Raw genomic sequence first — 20,994 nt, 5'->3', positions numbered from 1 at the left:
TTTTTTTGGGAGAAGGCTCCAAATGCAACCCTAATTTTACTTCTAGGTAGCATCTGGAAAGATTGTGCTTCTACTTAGCTAGATCATATGGGAAATATCATTAGGAACTGCAGCATTTTGTGATTTCACTATTTTCAGTTTGTTTTCTTATACGTTGCAGATATCTCTTGAGGTTCTGCAGTACTAGACTCTGGAGATATACAAGATAAAAGGACATGTAAAACAAACATTTCTTTTTAAGAATTTATGTTGGTTTATGTCTCAAAAGAAGCATTGTTAAACATTTGATGCATTTCATCTAAGGAAAAATAAAATATTTCATTCTTATATTTATTATTTGTCCCTGCAGTTTTTAGAACCCATATAAAATAAAAAAATCTATATTTTACAAAATAGGATCTTTTTTAATATATATATTTATATATTTATATATTTCTTTTGTAAAATTAGATGTATTTAAGTACATCTGAATGTTGCATGTAAATTAGAAATTCTGTTCTAACAGAGTAAAAAAAAAGATAAAAGTTACTCAGTTTTAATATGCATTTTTGCATTTTGTTTTTATGCTGCCCCACAATCTGTGGCCATTTGGAAACCATTATTCTATTGGCTATTTTTAACAAAAGGAATTATTTTTACTAATCACACGGATCTTAGGGATGAGATTGTGAATACATATATATGTATGCTTGATATGCAAAAATGCAGCCTTTTGTATACTATCTTCCTGGAAAACAAGTTTTTGCAAACTCAGAGGGGAGAAGACAACTTTTAAAAGGAGCAATGTTCTTGATTTTAAATTGTACTCTACTTTGACGCCACAATATAGAAAGAGAATCACTTTGGAACAAACTACAAATACATTCACCACAGTTTGTGACAACTTAATTGTCTACCTAGAGGTACTTCAGAAGGATCTGGCAGATTATAGGATTATAAATCTTGCCCAAGGCGTTCTATTTCTTCAATCAGAAAATCAATGTCTTGGTGAGCTGCTGCTGGATTGGAGATAACCATGCGGAAAAAATTGACCTTGTCTCCCAGGGGCTGATAGCTGACCATCGTGGTTCCATATTCCATCATTCGAGCTTTAATTATTGGTGCCACCTTCAAAGACATAACATGGAATGCAAATCAATATTGCACAGTCGCTTCCTTCTGATTCTTCTCTTGGCCAAACAAAAGCTGGAACTAGTGATGCACTCTGGGAAGGTCTTTGAGGTGTATGTACAACACTATTCAACAGAATGAGGAGCCCTTCAAATTCATTCAACCTGCTTTTTGAGGTGAATAAATTAATATATGTTACCATATCATGGCAACCCACTTCTGGAGAATCACCAAGTCTGGAAGACCTCCTCCTGCAATAGTCTAAAATTCAGTACAAAAGTTGACAATCTCTTATAATCCTGGACATCACAATTCAATTAAGTTAATGGTCTGAAGATTGCCAACATTTCTGTGAGATTTCAAAAAAATTTGGGTCAAATTTCACATCATGTGAAAAAACTCTCATGAAGTTTTAGCATTTTCATGTGAGTTGTCAAAATATTTTTAACACACTTTTCAAGGTTCACCAAGATCTCTGATCATCAAGTTGCTAATCTCTGCTCTACATAGTTCACCAAAACATGTGACTTTGCTTCAATAACATCTACACAAAGTTAGGAAATCTTGTGCCCCTAAAGAGTTTTACCTTCAGCTCCCATTAACCTCAGTTTAATTATTCAATGGCCAGGGTTGAGGAATTTTAGACCAAACATTTGTAGAATAAGTACCAGGATACTTTCAAGATGAATTTAACCCAAAACTTCATTGTGAAGTTACAAATCTCTGTCTTCATTCTCCATTGCCACTAATGGGCTGGGGAGTAATGGAAATATAATTTATTTCATTTCATAATTTTCCATAAACTGTGCAGGCTGACTAATTAACTAGTAAGGGTTCCCTCTCTATTTAGAAAAGATTTGATAATTGTGAGACACCACCCAGATACAGATGGATGTCCTTAAAAATTGCATAGCAGAAATAAACTTCATTCTGTTCTGTTCTATTCTATACTGTACTCCCTTTTACCTTTGAAAGACGGTTCATTCTTTCTTCATTATCTTCTGTATTCCGTAAACTGGGAGGCAGGTACCAGAAGCAAACATTTGTGTGTTGAGGCTAATGAAAGAACAATAATGGCAGTAAGCACTGTGTTTTCACTTGTCCCTGGGATTGCCTTTCCTATGATTGTGATCAGTTGAAGTGTTGTTGTTGTTGTTTTGTTTATTGACTTTGGTGCAGCAGAGTAAGAATCACTAGCATTGTAATCAATGCATCTTCTAATATTTATTGCATCTTATGCTGGGGAAATCATGTTTCACTCCAAATATCTGTTTTCTTCAGAAGGTGACATCCACATTCAAAACAGTCTGGGACACACTAATGGATAATTTTATCATACATTAGAATTATTTGATTTATTTTTACCTAAGTGTTTGTAGTTCATTGCCCATTACATCAGATGTATGTATTCTTTTTCATAAAATTCTCCATTGTGATCCTGTAGAAGACTTAATATGGATATCCCTCTTGAAACAGAGGGACAGAGCTAGAGAATAAAAGCATTTATTTATACATATTGTAATGATGGGCATGAAAGAAATACTGAAATAATTAACTTCTTGATGGCATTTGACTTTTTGAAATGTAATCTCTTTCTTTGAACTTCCACCGCCCTCCCTAACCAGTGAATTAGCCCACTAAGCATTGGGAAGTAATCATGCACAAGGCCTGGTTATCTGAAGAATCACCTGTCTTCAATCATCTGGGATGTTTTGGAAAACCTTTCATATATAAGTATAGACATATGTGACCATAAACCTTAGCGCTGATTCCTTGTAGCATGAAGATTAATAGAGAAACATTCTCATAGTTGTCAAGTACTTCTATGGTACCATGTCTCTCACCTGAACCCACAAATAATTTGTGCAGGATACAATTGCTTGTGAATAAGTTTTGAGATCTGTCAATAACTAAACAGTAGTTAGAGTGCTAGACAAGAAATTAGAGAAATTGTAGTTCATACCCCCACTAAACCAAAGCTTTGAGATTGTCACATTGTTGTTTTGCCTACATCTTGGAGTTATGAGGGTAAAACTGGAGGATGGAATATGATGTATACAGTTTTAAATTTCTGAAAGTGTATTAATATGTCAATTAATAACAAATATTACTATACTGATGGAAAATCTCCAACAGCACAATTTCCACAATTGGAAGAGAATCCATTGGTGCATTCTCAAAGATCATTGTGCCTATACACTGTACAATGGACAGCTAAAACTGTACCTGCTATTCAAAACTACAATTGAAAACATACCTTTCCATCAAACACCATTTCATAGCCTTCTCTGTTCTTAATTTTGTTATATAGATATTCTGCAAGATCCAAGCATTTATCAATATGTGCTTCGAATCCTACGGTGCCCTGCAGAACAAAGCAAAGAAAAAAACAGCAAGAATGGCTGTACAAATCACACTAATTTTTTTGAAAAATGAAGCAAGCAGATACAAGTGGAGGGCGAGTAAGTTTGTACTTTCAGATCTGTAAGACAGAGGCAAGCCTTTCTGGGTAAACCAGACAAGAAACACAACAAGATAAACGAAATCTGCTTTATTATAAAGGTACATTAATAGAAACTTTTAAGTCTTGAAAGTACAAAGCTACATTGAGGGAGGCTTCCTTAATTTTTTTAAGAAATTGCAGACTTCTGCTCCTCTTGTCTGATTATTCCTTAGGCAGCATCTCTTCTCTTTTCTCAAGATCCCCCATGCATTCCATTACAGGAGGTCACAAATGACAACTGTGTGATGTCCTTGCTTAGTAACTCATAGTTACAGTAACTTCATTTAACAAAAACTAGAAGTGCTAAAATTTCTGCATCTAAGTAGTGGAATCATTTGATATTGTGCTTTATCATCATGTCACTAATGGAAATTAAGGTCCCAATTACTTGCGTTAAATAAGAACTACCTGTGTATGCAAAACCTACTTTGGATTAAGTGGATCAAAGACCACATTCTGTTGGTACTTGGGTTATGGAAACTGACAGCTCAACAACATATATGAATAGTCCTTCTCCTTCCTATTATTAAAAATATATTTATGGCCCAGTTACTCAGTAAATTGAAGGTCAGAAATTACTTGTGACATAGGAATGAATTGTGTACAAATGTGGATTACAATTATACAGAACACAAGAATTAACCATTGCACAAAATTGTATATTGTGTATACATAGATGAGAAGTCCTCATATTCATAATTTTTGTGGTGCTTGCTCCCCCCCCTCCCGTTTATTGATTTCTTTTGGTTCTTTCTCTCTCTCTGTTTTTTAATTAAGTTAATAAAAGCAACATAAATAATAAATAAAGGTGAAGACAAAGCTTTTCTAGGAAGGTTTTAGGGTGTGATGTCATGCATGTATTGGGACTTTATTGGTTCTAGGGCTATGTTTTCATACTTTATTATATTTTTTACTTTAGTGAGCTGCTGAAAATCTTTTGATTGCGGTGGGATGAACAATTTGATTAATAGATAAAATGATATAAATAACAAAGGACAGGAAATGATATATTTCATTTCACTGAGTGCTGGAAGGAGTGAACTCAGTGATTGGTAAAGTTATTTCTAGAACACGGGTGTCAAACTCGCCACGTCACATGACATGTTGTGACATATCGCGACTCTTTTTGCATTGCCGGCAATGGGGTGGGCACAGCTTCGGGCCGGCAGTTTGACACCTCTGTTCTAGAAAAATGAATGCTGATTGACTTGTCTTAAGGTGAAAGACCACCCCCAAAAGATCACCTCAAGCTGAACAATGATAACACTATGCTGAATTTTCTTCACTATGCAGATAGTATGTATAGCAGATTAGGGCGGATTTAATTTGTGTTGGGAATGATTTATGGATACTGGAATAAACAGTGATGGAACAAAGATCTCTATAACAAACACTACTTATTTATTTATTGCTGTTTACAATAATGAATTATTTTTTAGACAACTCATGCCAGAAAAATTGGAATCATTATGCAGGAAGTGTTTATTTGGCAACTCCTTTTCAAATGGCCAAAGAGGTGGTCCTTTGGGGTTTCTTACAAATATGCCCCAGAAAAGAACAGATTTTTAATTTGTTTCTCCACATCAATAATGTGCCTATTCTTAATTGCTGCCTAAAGTGGAAGCAGGTGTTTTCATCACAGTTTGCCACATCTAGTTTTAAGAATTCCTACAACAAAATCCTTTCTGTTTCCCAAAAGCTTTTAGCTTGATTTCATTAGAGCGTCATAATTACACTACCAACTAGCAAGAGCTGGATGCCAAGCCATAATTGCATGACATCAAGCTTGAAAGTGACACCCACTTTCTGGGTGTCTACCCGGAAAAATGTAAATATTTTTGTATCATTGTTTGTTGGTTACTCCCAGCATTCTTCTCTTATTTGCTTCTTAAAGAAACAGAGGTCTTATGTAAGACATTGCACAAGTTTACCTCCAAGCTGCAGTGCAGAAGGACTAAGAAGGGTTGCCTAGCAACCAACAATTTCGATTTGTCGAAAGCATGATGGAGATGGAAGCAAAATGTTCCCTTGACCATTTTTTTAAAATCATGTGTTGGTAGGACAAGGGGAGGAATAGGCAGAAGGACAATGCTTGAAAGTTTAAATGGAACCAATAGAAATATTGGCATGATCATGGTCTAGAGTAGAGGTCCCCAATCTTTTGGGCACCAGGAACCAGTTCTGTGGAGAGAGGTTTTTCTGCGGACTGGAGGGTGTATGGTTTTGTGTGCTGTCTGCATTCCGCAGAAGGGGCTTTGCTTGTTTGTGCGGACCAGTTGCTGGCATGTCGCAGCCCAGTACTGGCCCATGGATCGGGAGTTGGGGACTCCTGGTCTAGAGCTAGGTATAAATATTTTAGTAGCATGGGTAGGTGATAGGCAGGGTGATGATATGACACATATATAGGAAGACCTATAATCCCTCCTCAGCACTTTTGCCAATTTCTTTCTCATTGCATCTATTTCAGAAGATACATTAGAGTTGTTACGTTTTTCTGCTTTAACATCACAAGAAATCTTGGCTTCCATTTTATGCAGTTATAATTTGGGACTGCAAAAACAGGGTTGGGGCTGTATGAGGACCTTGGGCTCAAAGAGTTCTCCACTACAGAAACACTCCCTTTCAAGGAATACCCTGATGGGAATTTGGAGATGGAGCATGAGTCAAAGAAATTGGGAAATAGAATCAAGAAAATAGTTTAGCTGAAGGTAAACCTGGATGTACCTCCTATATATAGAGCAATATATATTATCTTCTCAGCATACTCCAGATAAGTAGCATTATCAATGATGTTCCAAGCACTCCACTACAGAACATTCCAAGGAAATTAGCAGACCTGGTCTTATCTGCGCCATGGTGGCGCAGTGGTTAAAATGAAGTATTGCAGGCTACTTCAGCTCACTGCCAAAGGTTCAATCCTCAACATCTCAAGGTTGACTCAGCCTTCCATCCTTCTAAGGTTGATAAAATGAGGACCCAGATTGTTTGGAGCAATATACTGACCCTTTAACCTGCTTAGAGAGGACTGTAAAGCACTGTGAAGTGGTATATTGCTATCTCTGAAGTTTTAGATTTTTCCTTATTGCATTTTGAGATCCCTGGTTTGAGCTACTCTTATCCCCACAAACATCATCAAAATGCTTACCTTTGCTCGCCACATCAGCCATAGTTTAAAGACATCAACATGGCGTCCACATTGCAATGCTTTGTCTCCAGTATCATAAGAGAGATCATAATGCTTATCTTGTTGGAAGAGGTAAGAAGCATGCATTTGATTGCAGCTTTGCATCAGCCCCTTAAAAAGAAATAATAACACTCTACATAGTTCTGATTTATTGCATCTTAAAGAGCTACTTGTTGTGTTGGAAAAGATACCAAAAAGAGCAGGCAAAATGATTGAGAAGCTGAAGAAACCCTTCAAGAAAAATTCTCACAGTGTTTGGAAGTTTACAAATAAGGCAAGTACAGGGACCATGTCAAAAGTGAATACAATTATGCAAAATCTGGAAAGTAGAGTAATTTGTTAATATTAATATCTGTGGGAACATTCAATGAAACCAGGCATGAATAGCTATGTAGGGTTTCTAGTCTAGGGAGTCTAAGAAATCTTATTGCATTCATAATTTATTTATGGGCTTCTCACTGGAATCTATTGTGGATATAGAATTTTGGGTCTTTATCACTTCCACACAAGTGGTATTCTTGAGTTATATATTACAGTCCAGTGTTGTCTATTCTAAATAAAATGTAGATCAAAGTCACTAAAGCAATTTCCTACTCCTCTTTTAAGAAAAATAATTTAAATACAAAAAGGATTTAAAGAAAAGATTGGACAACCATTTGTCTGGGATGGAATAAGGACTTCTGCCTTGGGCAGGGGGTTATACTGGAAGACTTCAAAAATCCCTTCCAGGCCTTTAATTATATATACCTTTCCCTACTGGACAGTTATTATGAAGCTTATTCTAATTTTGGATTTAAAAGTCATTGAACGTTTTTGTTTTTAAATTTCAGATGTTATCTTAATTACAACTGGTTGTATCAGCTCTGTCACAATTATAATAAGCATATGAAAAGGCAAAACTTTGAAGGCAACAAGACATCATCCAAAATTTTAGAGGCTCACCTCTTCGCGTACAAGCAAGGCAGAACACTGCAGAGGAACTCCCATCATTTTGTGTGGGTTCCACGTCACGGAATTTGCTCTGGAACAGAAACCAAACTTTAAAAGGAAGTGAAAGTTAGAACAATTAATCAGTGGAACAACTTGCCTCCAGAAGTTGCGAATATTCCAAAACTGGAAGTTTTTAAGAAGAGATTGGACAGCCATTTGTTTGAAATGGTATAGGGTTTCCTGCCTGACCAGGGGGTTGGACTAGATCCCAGAATTGGTCCATTCCAACTCTGTTATTCTATTCTATTCTATTCTATTCTATTCTATTCTATTCTATTCTATTCTATTCTATTCTTAAAATGATCAAGGACTGTAATCTTAGAAGCTCAGATGGAAAAGCAAATATAAAATGTAATAGGATTTTAATAGGGTCAAAAGCAATAAGACTAAAAATAAGCATTTTTTTAAATAAAGAAGAAAACAAAAAACAACATAATTATTTGATGTCACCATCAGACTTCTATTCAACTTAATTGTATTTGCAGACAATCTTTTTTTGGTATTTAACACAAAGATTAGGGATATCAGCCATAGCGCTAAAAATAAACTTCCTCATTATCTGAAACCAGAATTTTAATATTTACCTATAGCATTTTCATTTTCCATACTGTTTGTCTTCTGATTCATCTTTACATATATTTTAGAAGATAATTATTAATACTGGTTCAACAGGTATGAAACTGAGGTTGATAAAACATGTACAATATTTCAATTTTAGGTTTCACAATAAGCAGAGGATATATTGAAGTTTCACATCTGTATCATCTGTTTTGTTTTTGTTTTGTTTTGAGGAGGAAAGCATATCTAATAGTATTTTATATTTATGTTTCACATTAGTTCTGGAAGGTGGATAATATTAAATCATTAGGATGTGTGATAATGAATCTATACATTATCTTAGCTTCAGTGAGAAGCTAAGTGAAAGCTGAAACACAGTATGTAACACTAAAATACTGATTTGCGTGTTGCTATCCATCACACACCATTGTTTCCTGCTACCTTGGAAAAAAAATAGTTTAGAACCTTCTACTTCTGAGCACTCCACTATCTAAACCTGGAATATTGGAGTTGTTAAAATATGTTTAATTGAATTATTTAGGATTTGAAAGTTTGGCTTAATTCAGCTTAAACATAGTTTCATTAAAACAAATGCCTCCAGTCTCCTTATTAACATGTAGAAGAGGGAACAAAGCAAGAACCCAGGATCAGCTGAAGATTGTTCATATGCTCCTATAAAGTATTAGGAAATATAGAATATAGAATAATGTATTCCATGCATTAGAGTAAGCAATTAAGTAGTTTACCCATGTGTGGTTTAGTAGATTGAGTAAATGCAACCATTAGAGTTCAAGCCATGGTTTAAGGCTTGAACTATAAATTCAGACAGTTGTAGTGAAGCAAACTTTAGTGAAGCAAAATATGCAGTCAACATATTAAACAGTATAACTAAAGAAATGTCCTGGAAATGTTGGAAGTATGAATTCAGTGTCATTGATTCTTCATGAACCACTAACTACAAGCTACAGATATAATATTAAGGATTTATTCAATGTTCTGTCTTTGTTATTCTGCCAATGTTAGATGTGAAAGACCAGAACTACACATTATGTTTTAATTAAACAATTTTATTGCTCATGCCTATGCACAGGAATATTCTCAACTAATGGTTAGCTCTTACTAGAAATTAAATAAGGATCAACAGAATTCATGGTGGATTGGAGTTAGCACATTTGTGGCTATGTAGGGCTTCTAGGATGATCCCTCTTTTGACTCTGCCCCCAGGCGCTGCCTCTTCTTCCCCTACATCCTAGTCTTTGCCTAAGAGATTGCTAATCTCAGAGTCACTTTCTTCTCTTTGAGTCTCCTTCTGATAGAATGCTGTTAGGTGCTAGGCTTTCCCCAGGGGCAATTTGGTAGTTAGGAACCAGACAAGGAGAACTGGGCCACCCTGAGTTCTAATTCCCCTCTAGGCACAAGGCGAGCTAGGTGACCTTGGGCCAGTCACTCTCTTTGAGCCCTAGGAAGAAGGCAAGGACAAACTATTTCTGAAATCTTGTCAAGAAAACTATAGAGAGAGGGAGGGAGGAGGAAGGAAGAGAGAGAGAGAAAGGAAGAGAAAGAAGAAAGAAAGAAAGAAAGAAAGAGAAAGAAAGAAAGAAAGAAAGAAAAAAGAAAGTCCTTGCTTTTATAATGCATTTTCCTTTAAAAATCTCCTTTCTGTTGTGGTTTCAACACCTACTTCACTAATTATTGCTTAGATTAGATTCCTAATGCTCACACAGAGTTCCAACAGGAAGAGATAATAACTTTCTGTACAACTAATATATTTTTGGCCTATAGCTTTCAAAAGATATTACATGCCTATAACACCCTTTTTCATACATCTTTCCTAAAGAATCCCATAACAGTTGGGGAAAGAGATGAGACCCATCACTCACAAAAAAAGTAAACTGAAATTATGTACACACTTCTGAATATTCATAAGAAGCATTGGGCTGCATATCTAATTGATTAAATCCAGGTTGTGTAGCAACATGTACAGAACTCACAATTATATTTTTTTAAAGGTAAAATAAAGAGTATTTAAAATAAGTTTGAAAGAAAAACCTATAAGTACAATATAGAACTCATAAGAAAACAAAAGGGGGAGCATTTAATTAATCTGTATGTCAATGTAAATTTTATATTGTCATTCTGTTTTAGATTGAGTTCTAGTTTTGGCCTTGTGACCTAGCCTTTTGGATGAAAGAATTGCTTAGATGCTTTTAAGTGAACAACACAATTTTCCTGTAAATATAAATCCTGAAACAAAAAGAAAAAACAGTAAGCATTAAAATGAGAATCTTCTATAAATTTTAAATCCTTAGACGTTAAGTAATGAAAACAGAGGCATCATCAGAAAATTCTTAGTTCTTAATGCTTTGCATGCACTTTCAGCAAATCTCATATTTACAGTTGAAACATGCAGGTTGATCATGTTAATATATAATGCTAGTCTTTGCTACTCCATACATATGAAATGAACCTAAACAAAACCAGATCGTTTTGAAGAGGTGAATAAAGCTTAAAGTATGTGTGTATGTGTTTGTGTGTGTCTGTGTGTATGTGTGCATGTGCATGTCTATGTGTTAAACAATATTCAGGTCTTCTGTCACCTAAATTTGAATTTGCTCCTTTCCTGCACTCTCATTTCACTTCCATACATACTTTAATGATAAAAAATCATCTCCAAATCCTCAGGGGTTTTTTTTTTTTTAAAAAAAGAACGAATAGGCAAAGGTACAATGATATAAAGTAAAATTGTACAAAGGTTTTGTAATATAATCAGAGCATGGGTGGTATCACAATAGAGTCCACAATTGTGCAATCAACCTCTCCCCCACCATGTTATGAATGCTGCATGCTTGATACATATAAAACGGGAAGAGTCTTTAATCTCAACTGGTCACCATCTAGACTTTTTTTGTGTAATTCTTGCAAATGCCCTGTTATGTAAGCATTTTACACCAGACTTCCTTGATGTCAACTGTCCAATTGGCAGATCCAGAAAAAGAAACTCCTGGGACATTATTTTACCAAGAATATAAACTTTACTGAATAAACTATATTGGCACAGACAAAGCGAAACCAGCTCTGGGTTTCCCGTGCAAAAGCTACCATAGTTAATCCCCCATTCACAGTCCATTACGTCCACCAATCACTTCTCTTCATTTTGTTATGGAAACCAGTGGGCCATGCTAGTCCACCTGCTCAACGTGTCCTTGGGTTGAAGCACTCCCTCAGATTGCAATTGCCCCTCCCCCACCCTTGCATTCCATCCCACCTCCTCCCTTTTCTTTATCAAGCTGCCAGCAAAGCAGAATATAGGTGAAAGTGCAAATCAATCTTGACACCTGATCCAATTGCCCATATTTCAAGGGTACCTTAACTTGTGTGACCAAAAAACGTAATATATGGAAATTATTGGAATTGATGCTTAAAAAGTTGGAGAATGCCTACCAGGAAAAAAAATTTCCTAGACAATTATTTCAAGCATAAGTTAAATTTGTTTAATTTTTGCCAGGTTGAAGTTTCCTGGTATCACTGTGCACTGTATGAGAAACATATCATAATATTGTTAAAAGCCATACCTGTCAATGCCATTTAATTTCCATTTATGTTTTCTTGACATCAGCAGCCCACCACCCCAAGCTCCCTGGAAAAAAAGTAGATTGCAATCATCAGTTCTATTAAATAATCATTCAGATTTTCGAAAACATAATATTCACATATTTAAATATGTGAATCATTTATTATCAGCTTTTTACTTATTTGGGGAAGCAATTAAAACTTTGCGAATTGCCAAGGGTAGATTTTGATCAGTTTTCCAGTAACACTGTAGCATATATTGGAACTAGTTTGAATGCCTTTTAAAACATTAACAAATCTTTCAGCACAAAGATATTCCATATATATACTGTAAATCTCTCAATCTCTATCTCTATCTCTATTTATCTCTATCTCTGTCTCTGTCTCTGTCTCTTTCTCTGTCTGTGTAACGTACCATTGTGGATACAGATAAGTTGTTTTGTTTTGTGTAGGATTGATTTATCTATCACAGTTAAGCAGTTAAGCATGAAGTCTACATAAGATAGTATATCTTTGCACATCAAATGGTTCACCATCTTTAGAGCCATCCTCTTATCTTTGAGAAACAGAAATTCTTTCAATGTTCCAAAGATTCTGTTAAGAAGTTTATTTTCACATGAAGCAATATAGCCTAGGCACAGTTAAATCCTCTGCTTCTGCATTATCATCCCCACCAGCAGACCCAGTACTGGATTTACAATCCGATGCTTGAAGATTTCATACTCACATCCACATGCATCCATATCTTATACTTCTTGCAAATATCAGCAATAGCTATAAGCGGATCAAAAGCTCCGTATACCGTAGTTCCTGCAGTGGCACTTACTAGAAAAGGAACAAATCCCTGCAGGGAAATAAAATAAAATAAAAAAACCTATTTCAGCAGAGATTAATTTCTTCTTCTCTGACCACTTTCTGTTATGAGGCAACCAAGAGATTACACAGTACTTACTATTAGTTACTTTATTTGCCATGTGATTGCTGTTTCTAACAGTAGGGGGCAGCAAACTGCCAAAACAATAGAAGTGATTCAGTATTGTTTACCTAAACAACCTAATGGGGTACATAACAGAGCATTCGAAGTGCAATCTTAAACTCTCAGAGCAGAGAGAACCTAATTAAATGTCTTCAACTTCCTTACATTTCATCTAAACACTGTCAGGATTTCCTCACTGGGGATCTTTACAGTAACTCAGCTCTTACTATGTGGACATACAATAACGTTTTGCTGAAATAGCTACACAACACTCAAATTTTATCAGACTAGTAGGATGTATTATTTTCCACGATTGGGGGAGATAATATTTTTAGGAAACCAATTGGCTAATAAAATGCTATCGATGAGGCGTTACCTTTGCAAATTTACCATAGATTGATCTATGCTTGCTTGGTTGCATGAAGCCTCCTTTTAAAAAGGATGAAAGGAATTCAATAAAATTCATGTAGGCTGGATGTGATCAGGCAGAAAAACTGCAGACCGTAAAATGCAGACTAGGGACAAGGTATGGCCAGTTCTGTAATCAGTGGGGAATACTGGGGTGCCAGGGGAGACACTGGTGGTCTTAGAAATTCCAAATTCCAAATCAACAGTGAGATACTGGTGAAGCGGGCATAGCAGCACCTGCATTTTCTGTGTCGCATGAGAAAAGCACATCTTCCTCCCCCTATCTTGACCACTTTCTATAGAGGGACGATCGAGAGCATCCTGTCATACAGCATCACAGTCCGGTTTGGAAGCATCACTGCTTCAGACAGGAAGGCGGTGCAGAGAGTGGTGAGGATGGCTGAAAAGATGATTGGCAGTTCCCTCCCTTCCACCCAGGACATAGCACATCAGCGTTGCTCAAACAAGGTCCGCAAGATTGTCTGGGACACTACACAACTTCTTCACGACCTGTTTTCCTTGTTACCTTCTGGGAGGAGGCTCCGTGGTATCCGAAGCAGAACATCCAGATTCAGTCACAGTTTTGTTCCATACAGTATTAACCTTGTGAACTCTAAAGCTTCCTCCTTCCGTTATGTATTCAAGATGGACAGTGATTATTATTTATATGTTACTTATATATGTAAGGGTGTAGATCTATACATATGTTGTATATAGTATGTTTAAATATGTGTTATGTATGGGTACACTATGAGAGAAAACAACTAAATTTCATTTTTAATGTGTGCCATTGTGCCCACAGTAAAAATGACAATAAAGGTTATCTATCTATCTATCTATCTATCTATCTATCTATCTATCTATCTATCTATCTATCTATCTATCTATCTATCTATCTATCTATCTATCTAAGGAAAAAAGAGCTCATAATCCTTTTCAGGTTTCTCTCTCTACACACACACACACACACACACATACACACACACCCTCTCTCTCTCCCACCCTCCCTCCCTCCTCTCTCTCTCTGTGTGTGAGAGAGTGAGTGAATGAGTGAGTGAAAAATGTCAGAAAAGGCAGCCACAATCATGTGATTGAAACCCCACTCTCTTTTACATGCATGGGGACACACCAAATTTTGATTGCATAGTTGTGGCTGTGGTCTTGACATTTTTTGACATAAAACAAACAAACACACACACACACACACACACACACACACAGATGGACGGATGGACAGACTGGACTTTTTCCCTTTTTTCCCTTCAATTTCATTCTATTCACTCTAGCTTCATAATTTCCTGAGAAGAATTCAAAGTTTTGCACATTATTCTGGAACACTGAGAACTGTCTAATAAAAGTAGTTCCTTAATATGAATTTTGAAGGTGCTTTATGTTTTGTTTCTTTGTTTTTACCTAACTTGGAAAAATCCAAAGCCAGCAATAAGATCATACACAAGAGGAATAGGATTTTAGAAGTGAGGGCAAGATTTCATTCTCTGAGGGAACATAACATATCAGCAACTATTTTTTTCCCCTTTTAGACAATTTTTTTCTTTCTCAAAATTCTACAGAGTTGGACTTTTAAAACTTGATTAAGTATCCATATGCACATTTTTAATTTGTTATTTTTACCTAGCCCATGACAGAGCCTTTTTTTAAAGCAAAAGTAATCCAGAGAATCAGATCTATTATCCTTAGATGGCTTTGATGGGACTTTTAATCCAGCATATTGGTGAATACTGAAAGCATGATAGCATGAAAAATGTTATATAGCTAAAATATCTGAATGGCATTAAATAAAAACTTTAGATAGAATTAACTTGCCTTTTGCTTTGCCTCAACAATTCGCCTTTCAAGATCAGATGGAATCATTTTTCCCCTGGAATAAAGAATTTCAGTAGGATGGATACGGATATAATCACACTAACCACAAAGTGTTTTCGAGTGTCTTATCCAAGATACTTTTGCTACTTATAAACTGTCAGAAGCATTAGCTTCTGACAGTTTATAAAGCAACAAAATTTATACAACACAATAAACCTAATTGCAGAATAAAATAATTTCCCAACAATTCACACAATATGCAATATTCACGGTAGGTGCAAAGAGGAGACAATGGGGTGTGTTTTTTTTGGTATTCAAGCTTTAATAATTACAGAAACCCCTGAAGATAAGTCTTGAGCAGACATGTAAGAAATAGAATTAGCAACAATTCCTACCTTAGACCACTCTCAGTGGCTATAAAAAGTGCAACACGATATTAGATCAAAGACAGGAAACTGCCATTTTACAATGAAAAGTGAATATGATAAGCGGCTAAATATTTCCAAGCCAACTTTCTGGGCAAATGTTCATCCCAATGGAGCTTACTAAAAAGAAAAGAAAACCTGCAGTATTCAAAAACAGATTGCTTCGTATTAAAATTTATCTACTGCATCCATAAATAAAATTAATAAAGGAAAACTGCCAACGTCTTGAAAAAGGATAAACTGAGGTTTTGGCAATAGCACATACAGTATGAATGCTGAAATTTTATGAAATCTTTCTGGATAAATTGTGTTGATTTGGGTGCTGACCTTTCATTAAATTAAAAGTTCTGCTTACCTTTCATCACATCTGATCAAAATCACACTGTCAGTACCAATTCCTAAGGCAGCTGCCCCTTTCTTCACTGAAAAATGACTCTGAAAAAGTATATTGATTATTTTGTAGATGGAAACAATGCACCAATATATTTCTCCTGTGAAATAATGCTCTTGCATTTGTCTTCTTTGCAAACTAGTGAAATATTTGGAGTAATTCTTTAAGGGTTTGAAAAAAAAATGCAAAATCCAGTCTCACCTTAGAAATTGACAATGCATTATGATAGAGGCTTTAGTGGGCTACTGTGTATTTCATCAGCTGCATAAAGTGTTGTCCTGAGTCTATAAAGCAAGTCTAATCAAATAATGATATTATAAATGAATTTGCAGAAGACACAGTAAGTATAGCAGTTGTTGATACACAAACCTTTGGGCAGTGAGTAAGTTGAATGCTATTGTTTTTCTTTTCTATACAATTCTCCCCATCCATATTTATATTTATCTGAAACAATCCTATTGGGAGAAATTGGGGAAACTCATATTTAGCCTTGAAAAGTTTGAGAAAGTATGTGATGTGTGTGCTCACAATTAAGAAGACTGACCCATACTCTATTGCCTCTGACTGACATGTAATGTTTTCTGAATGCAACTTTTTCTTGCAGACCTACTGTAGCCCCACAGTCAAACATCTTAACAATCAATGGGCAATTTTTTTGATAGCCTTGAGCCACAATTTAAAATTTCTGGGTCTCAAGAAACATTGCACGGTTCATTTTTTCATTTTTTTAAAAAAAATTGAATGGGATTGGAGCTTTCTTCTTCTTTTCGTTGTTATTTCATCGTTATATTTTACAGTTTGTATCACAATTTTCATGTATTTCCCAACCCAAAAACATACAGCCAACATTCATGTGTCTGATTAGGAACTAGAGAATGTAATGATGGGTTTTAGGGATTGCACGTGGTTCTGAATGCAGGGTGCCAGCCCCCTAATCTAAATGGGGAAGAAATTTAAATCCCAGAGCTCAGAGTCACTTCAAAGAGTGAGAAAGGTGACATATAAATTGATTAATTGATTGATTGATTGATTGATTGAATGAATGAATGAATGAATGAATGAATGAATCAATCAATCAATCAATCAATCAATCAATCAATCAATTTATCTCCTTTGTGAATAAATCAGAGAGGACCTTGAGTGACTATGTCTTGATCTGTGAATCCCATAACTGTACTCTAGCTTCATTCAAACAATATTTTAATTAGATTAAAAAATAGAATTGGTTGGTCCGATAACTATATCCAAACAAATAAATTATATAAATGGCTTACTAGCTTATCTGATTCCCCTAAAATGCCAACCAGCAAACTATTCAACTCTAATATTACCATGTTGTTCAAACCTAGACACTGAGTCACCTAGCACATTTTTTAGAAAATTACTGACTTGATGTAAAATAAAGAGTTTTGAATTCTAAATATTTATATAAATTCCATTGTTACAATTGTACTCATGCTGGATTCCACAGGAATGATATTCAATTGACCTAATCAACATTAGGCATCTCGGAGCCTTATGAAGTCCTTAAACCACCTTTCTCAAGATCCTCTCTGATCATCATTGTTGAAAACTGATGGTATGGAAAGAGAATCATAATCTAACCATAATCTAAGTTATACAATAAATTTTAAAAAGAGTTTAAAAATCCTGAAACTCCACCATCTGCAGAGCACAAGAAACTGCTCCAGAAAATACGAGGCTGGCCACTTCGTATCATAATTTCATATACTGTAGGTTCCAGCAACTCAATAATAATTAGTGTAACTCCTGAGCATCAAAACTTTGCCAAGTGCTCATTTAAAGGCAGGATTAATTTCAAATTAACATTCATCCATAAATGCTGCTGTATAAATGCATTTCAAAAAGAAGGAGTCATTGGTTCTAATATGGGATCCCCTGTGTGTAAAACAATAAACGTGCATCCAAAAGAAGAATATATGTTATAGAAAGAATGCAACTATATATTAGCCAAAGGTAAGATAAGCATAAAGATAACAGAGGAACACCTACATGTTCTGAGGTGAAGGCAACCAGCCTTGGAATAGCTGCCATTCCTTTCTCTTTGACTTCTGGGAACATCTTGAAACGTGCAATCAACATAGCATACATGTTAGATATGGCACCACCTGGAGAACACAGTAACAAACTGTTACTTTTTTTTATTCACAGTTCACATACAAATTACACTTGTTGTAAGAACCTTTTTCAAAGTAGACATTTTTCTCAGGGCTTAATCCAAACACAGGTACCATAAATTCTCACTCATTCAGTTTATAACCTGCTATTCATTTGCTGAATTTTGAAGTAGATAATGTAAGGAAATAGAAAACAAACAGAAGACAAAAGCAATAAAAATACTATATAACCACATTTTACTTTTGACTCTTGTTTGAATCCATTTGCTCAATGATCCTTTCACTATTAAAAAGGTAGATAAACTTCTTAGGAAGAATTTGGAATTTGCTATTTTTTATTTTCCTATCACCTTCCCTTAAAATTTCCTATCTTGCTGTTCTAGATTTGATACCTTAGCTCCAAATTGAAGGAATAGAAAGTCTTACCTAGGACAACTTATCATCCTACTTCTAGAATGTACATTCCGTGTCTCTATTCTTCACTGACCAAAGAGTTTTTTCAATATAATCTCAACAGAGGACATTCTGTTTCAATAGCCAGAGTTTGTTTCAGGCAGAGAAAACTGCAGAAAACGTTTCTTTTTCCTGGACTGGACTGTAATAATCCCCAATTCACACAGTAATTATTCAGACATAGATATATGTTTGCACATTTTGATAATTCTATTGTGTGTTCAAACATTTGCAGTACAAAATAGGTTCCATCTTTTTAGCTACGATTTTGCACTATGTTATATCTGACTCTGGCAAGTAGATTTGGGTTCTGCTTTAAAAAAAAATAGAATGAATTTTGCTTTCTTTACTACGTAATTATTTTAAAGAGATTTCTGTTAATTGAATATCTAATCCAACAGTCTTATTTAAATTAGATTCATGCATTGAGATAAGACATTAAGTAATAGTTTGTAGAATAAATCATAATTGGCTCACATTACTTGTTAAGTCAAAAAAAAGTCATATCATAGCCTAGTGTAATTGTAATAGCGCCTTTGATAAGTTGTTTACAACATTAAGGAAACTAAATAGTGTATGTCTGTTTAAATTCCTTAAATGAGAACAATATTAGCTGTTCTAATATCCATATAGCACTCCTATCTTACTATTTACTAGGTCTACAACAGCCTGACCTCATTATTAAAGACTATAATTTCTTATTTATTTCATACAAATTAGTGAATATTATGTACTACAGAACTAAAGAGAGGTATTTCATTTGATTGCATGTTCTCAAACTGCCATTTGATTCTCTATAAAGCAGCACAATTTGCTTGAAGGAACCTAGAGCAAAGGTTCACTTGAACAGGCTGCTTATCACATTAGGTTGCCTTCAAAGGTCCTGTATATCATAATCATGAAAGTACAAAGAAACATCACTTACCAGGTGAAAAGATTCCATCACCAGCACCTCCTGGCCAACCAATTATTTCTCTCATTTTTCTTAATGTGACATATTCCAACAGCACAAACACAGGAGCAATTTCATAGGTGAACCTAGAACATAGCAATGTCTGCATCTTATTGACTAAGTAAAAGTACTGGTGGAATAACCCACTTCATAGAGCATATAATATAGAATAATAGAGTTGGAAGTAACCTTGAAGGTCTTCTAATCCAACCCCCAACTCAAGCAGGAGACCTTTATAACTTTGCTTTAGATTTGTTGCTTGATTATCTTTTCCAAGATCATCCCGGGTATTGATGTCAGGCTGATTGGTCTGTAATTTCCTGGATGTGGTTATTTTTCTCTCCTTTTTTAAAGTTGGGAACCACATCAGCTCTTTTCCATTCCTCAGGTAGTTCCCCAGTGCTCCAAGAATTTGAAAAATATGTTTCAATAGTTCTGAAATCACATCTGCCAGTTCCTTCAGAACTCTGGGATGCAGTCCTTCAGGACCCAGTGAATTAAATCCATCTAAAACTGACAGGTGTTCTCTTACCTTATTTTTGCATATTTTAATTTGCATTCCTAACCTATCATTTACAGTTCTGTTTTTGGTAAGTTGAGTGTGTTTTCTTTTTGCACGAAGACAGATGTAAAGTATAAATTAAGTAGTTCTATTTTCTCTCTATTGCCCATTATTTCTTTGCCATCTTTGCCCATTAATGGACCAATTATGTTTTTGACTTTTTTCTTGTTTTTTTATATGTTGAAACTTTTTTAAAAATTATTTTTTTGATATTTGTTGCAAGTTTTACTTCGTTCAAAGCCTTAGTTTTCCTAACTTCATCTTTGCAGATTTGGGCTATTTGTTGGTATTCTGCCTTAGTTATGTTCCTCTTTCCATTTTTTGTACTTATCCTTTTTCCCCCTCTCAGTTGGTCTGAGAGTTTTTTTCTTTGTTTTCTTGTTTTTCTTTTTTAGTGGTATTGAAGTAGATTATAAAATGATTTTATAATCATTTTTCAAGGTTTCCCAAACTTCTTGACTTCATTTCCCCTTTCAGATTTTCATCCATGGGATCTTTCCAAAGCTCTTTCTGAGTTTGTTAAGATTAGCTCTTTTAAGGTCTAAGAAATGGTTTGATTGTGTTCTGTTGCTTTTGACTTTTTTATATTGACTTCTAATATGACAGGTTCAATCTCCCACAAAGTTCCTGCAATTTCAACACCCTGTATCATTTCTTCTCTGCTGGTGAGAATCAGATCCAGTATAGCTGTCCCTCTAATTGCTTCCTCTAGCTTTTGGGTGATGAAGTTGTCAGCTAGGTGGATCAGGAATCTATTTGATCTCTCATTTGTTGCACAACTCTCACTGTTCTATAGAACCATTTTTCAAGCCATACATGGTAAATGCTACATTTCCCCCCTCTTTCTTTTCTTCTTTCTTAAAAAGAGGCATGCTAATCTATCTGCTGACAATGGTGCAACCTATTGTGTACTATAAAATAAATGTATTAATAACTATGAATGTGAAATT

General features: G+C 35.2%; 1 protein-coding gene across 1 annotated transcript in view; it reads right to left on the bottom strand.

The window, feature by feature from the left end:
* Window positions 1-933: 933 nt before the first annotated feature.
* GAD2 (glutamate decarboxylase 2) overlaps window positions 934-20,994 on the bottom strand; it is a 41,214-nt gene continuing 21,153 nt past the window's right edge. Inside the window, exons 6-16 of the mRNA XM_015810671.1 lie at window positions 19,456-19,568; window positions 17,953-18,068; window positions 15,904-15,983; window positions 15,124-15,178; window positions 12,643-12,759; window positions 11,918-11,982; window positions 7,740-7,818; window positions 6,759-6,908; window positions 3,368-3,475; window positions 2,077-2,166; window positions 934-1,107 (exon numbers count right to left, since the gene is read on the bottom strand). Coding sequence (XP_015666157.1) covers window positions 934-1,107; window positions 2,077-2,166; window positions 3,368-3,475; window positions 6,759-6,908; window positions 7,740-7,818; window positions 11,918-11,982; window positions 12,643-12,759; window positions 15,124-15,178; window positions 15,904-15,983; window positions 17,953-18,068; window positions 19,456-19,568 — 1,147 coding nt within the window. The remainder of the gene's footprint in view (window positions 1,108-2,076; window positions 2,167-3,367; window positions 3,476-6,758; window positions 6,909-7,739; window positions 7,819-11,917; window positions 11,983-12,642; window positions 12,760-15,123; window positions 15,179-15,903; window positions 15,984-17,952; window positions 18,069-19,455; window positions 19,569-20,994) is intronic.

The sequence above is a fragment of the Protobothrops mucrosquamatus genome, unplaced genomic scaffold, assembly GCF_001527695.2.
Source record: "Protobothrops mucrosquamatus isolate PMUCROS unplaced genomic scaffold, P.Mucros_1.0 scaffold13, whole genome shotgun sequence".
NCBI classification, from domain to species: domain Eukaryota; kingdom Metazoa; phylum Chordata; class Lepidosauria; order Squamata; family Viperidae; genus Protobothrops; species Protobothrops mucrosquamatus.
Note: the sequence above shows the minus strand (reverse complement) of the source record. Positions and strands in the feature narration are given on the sequence as shown.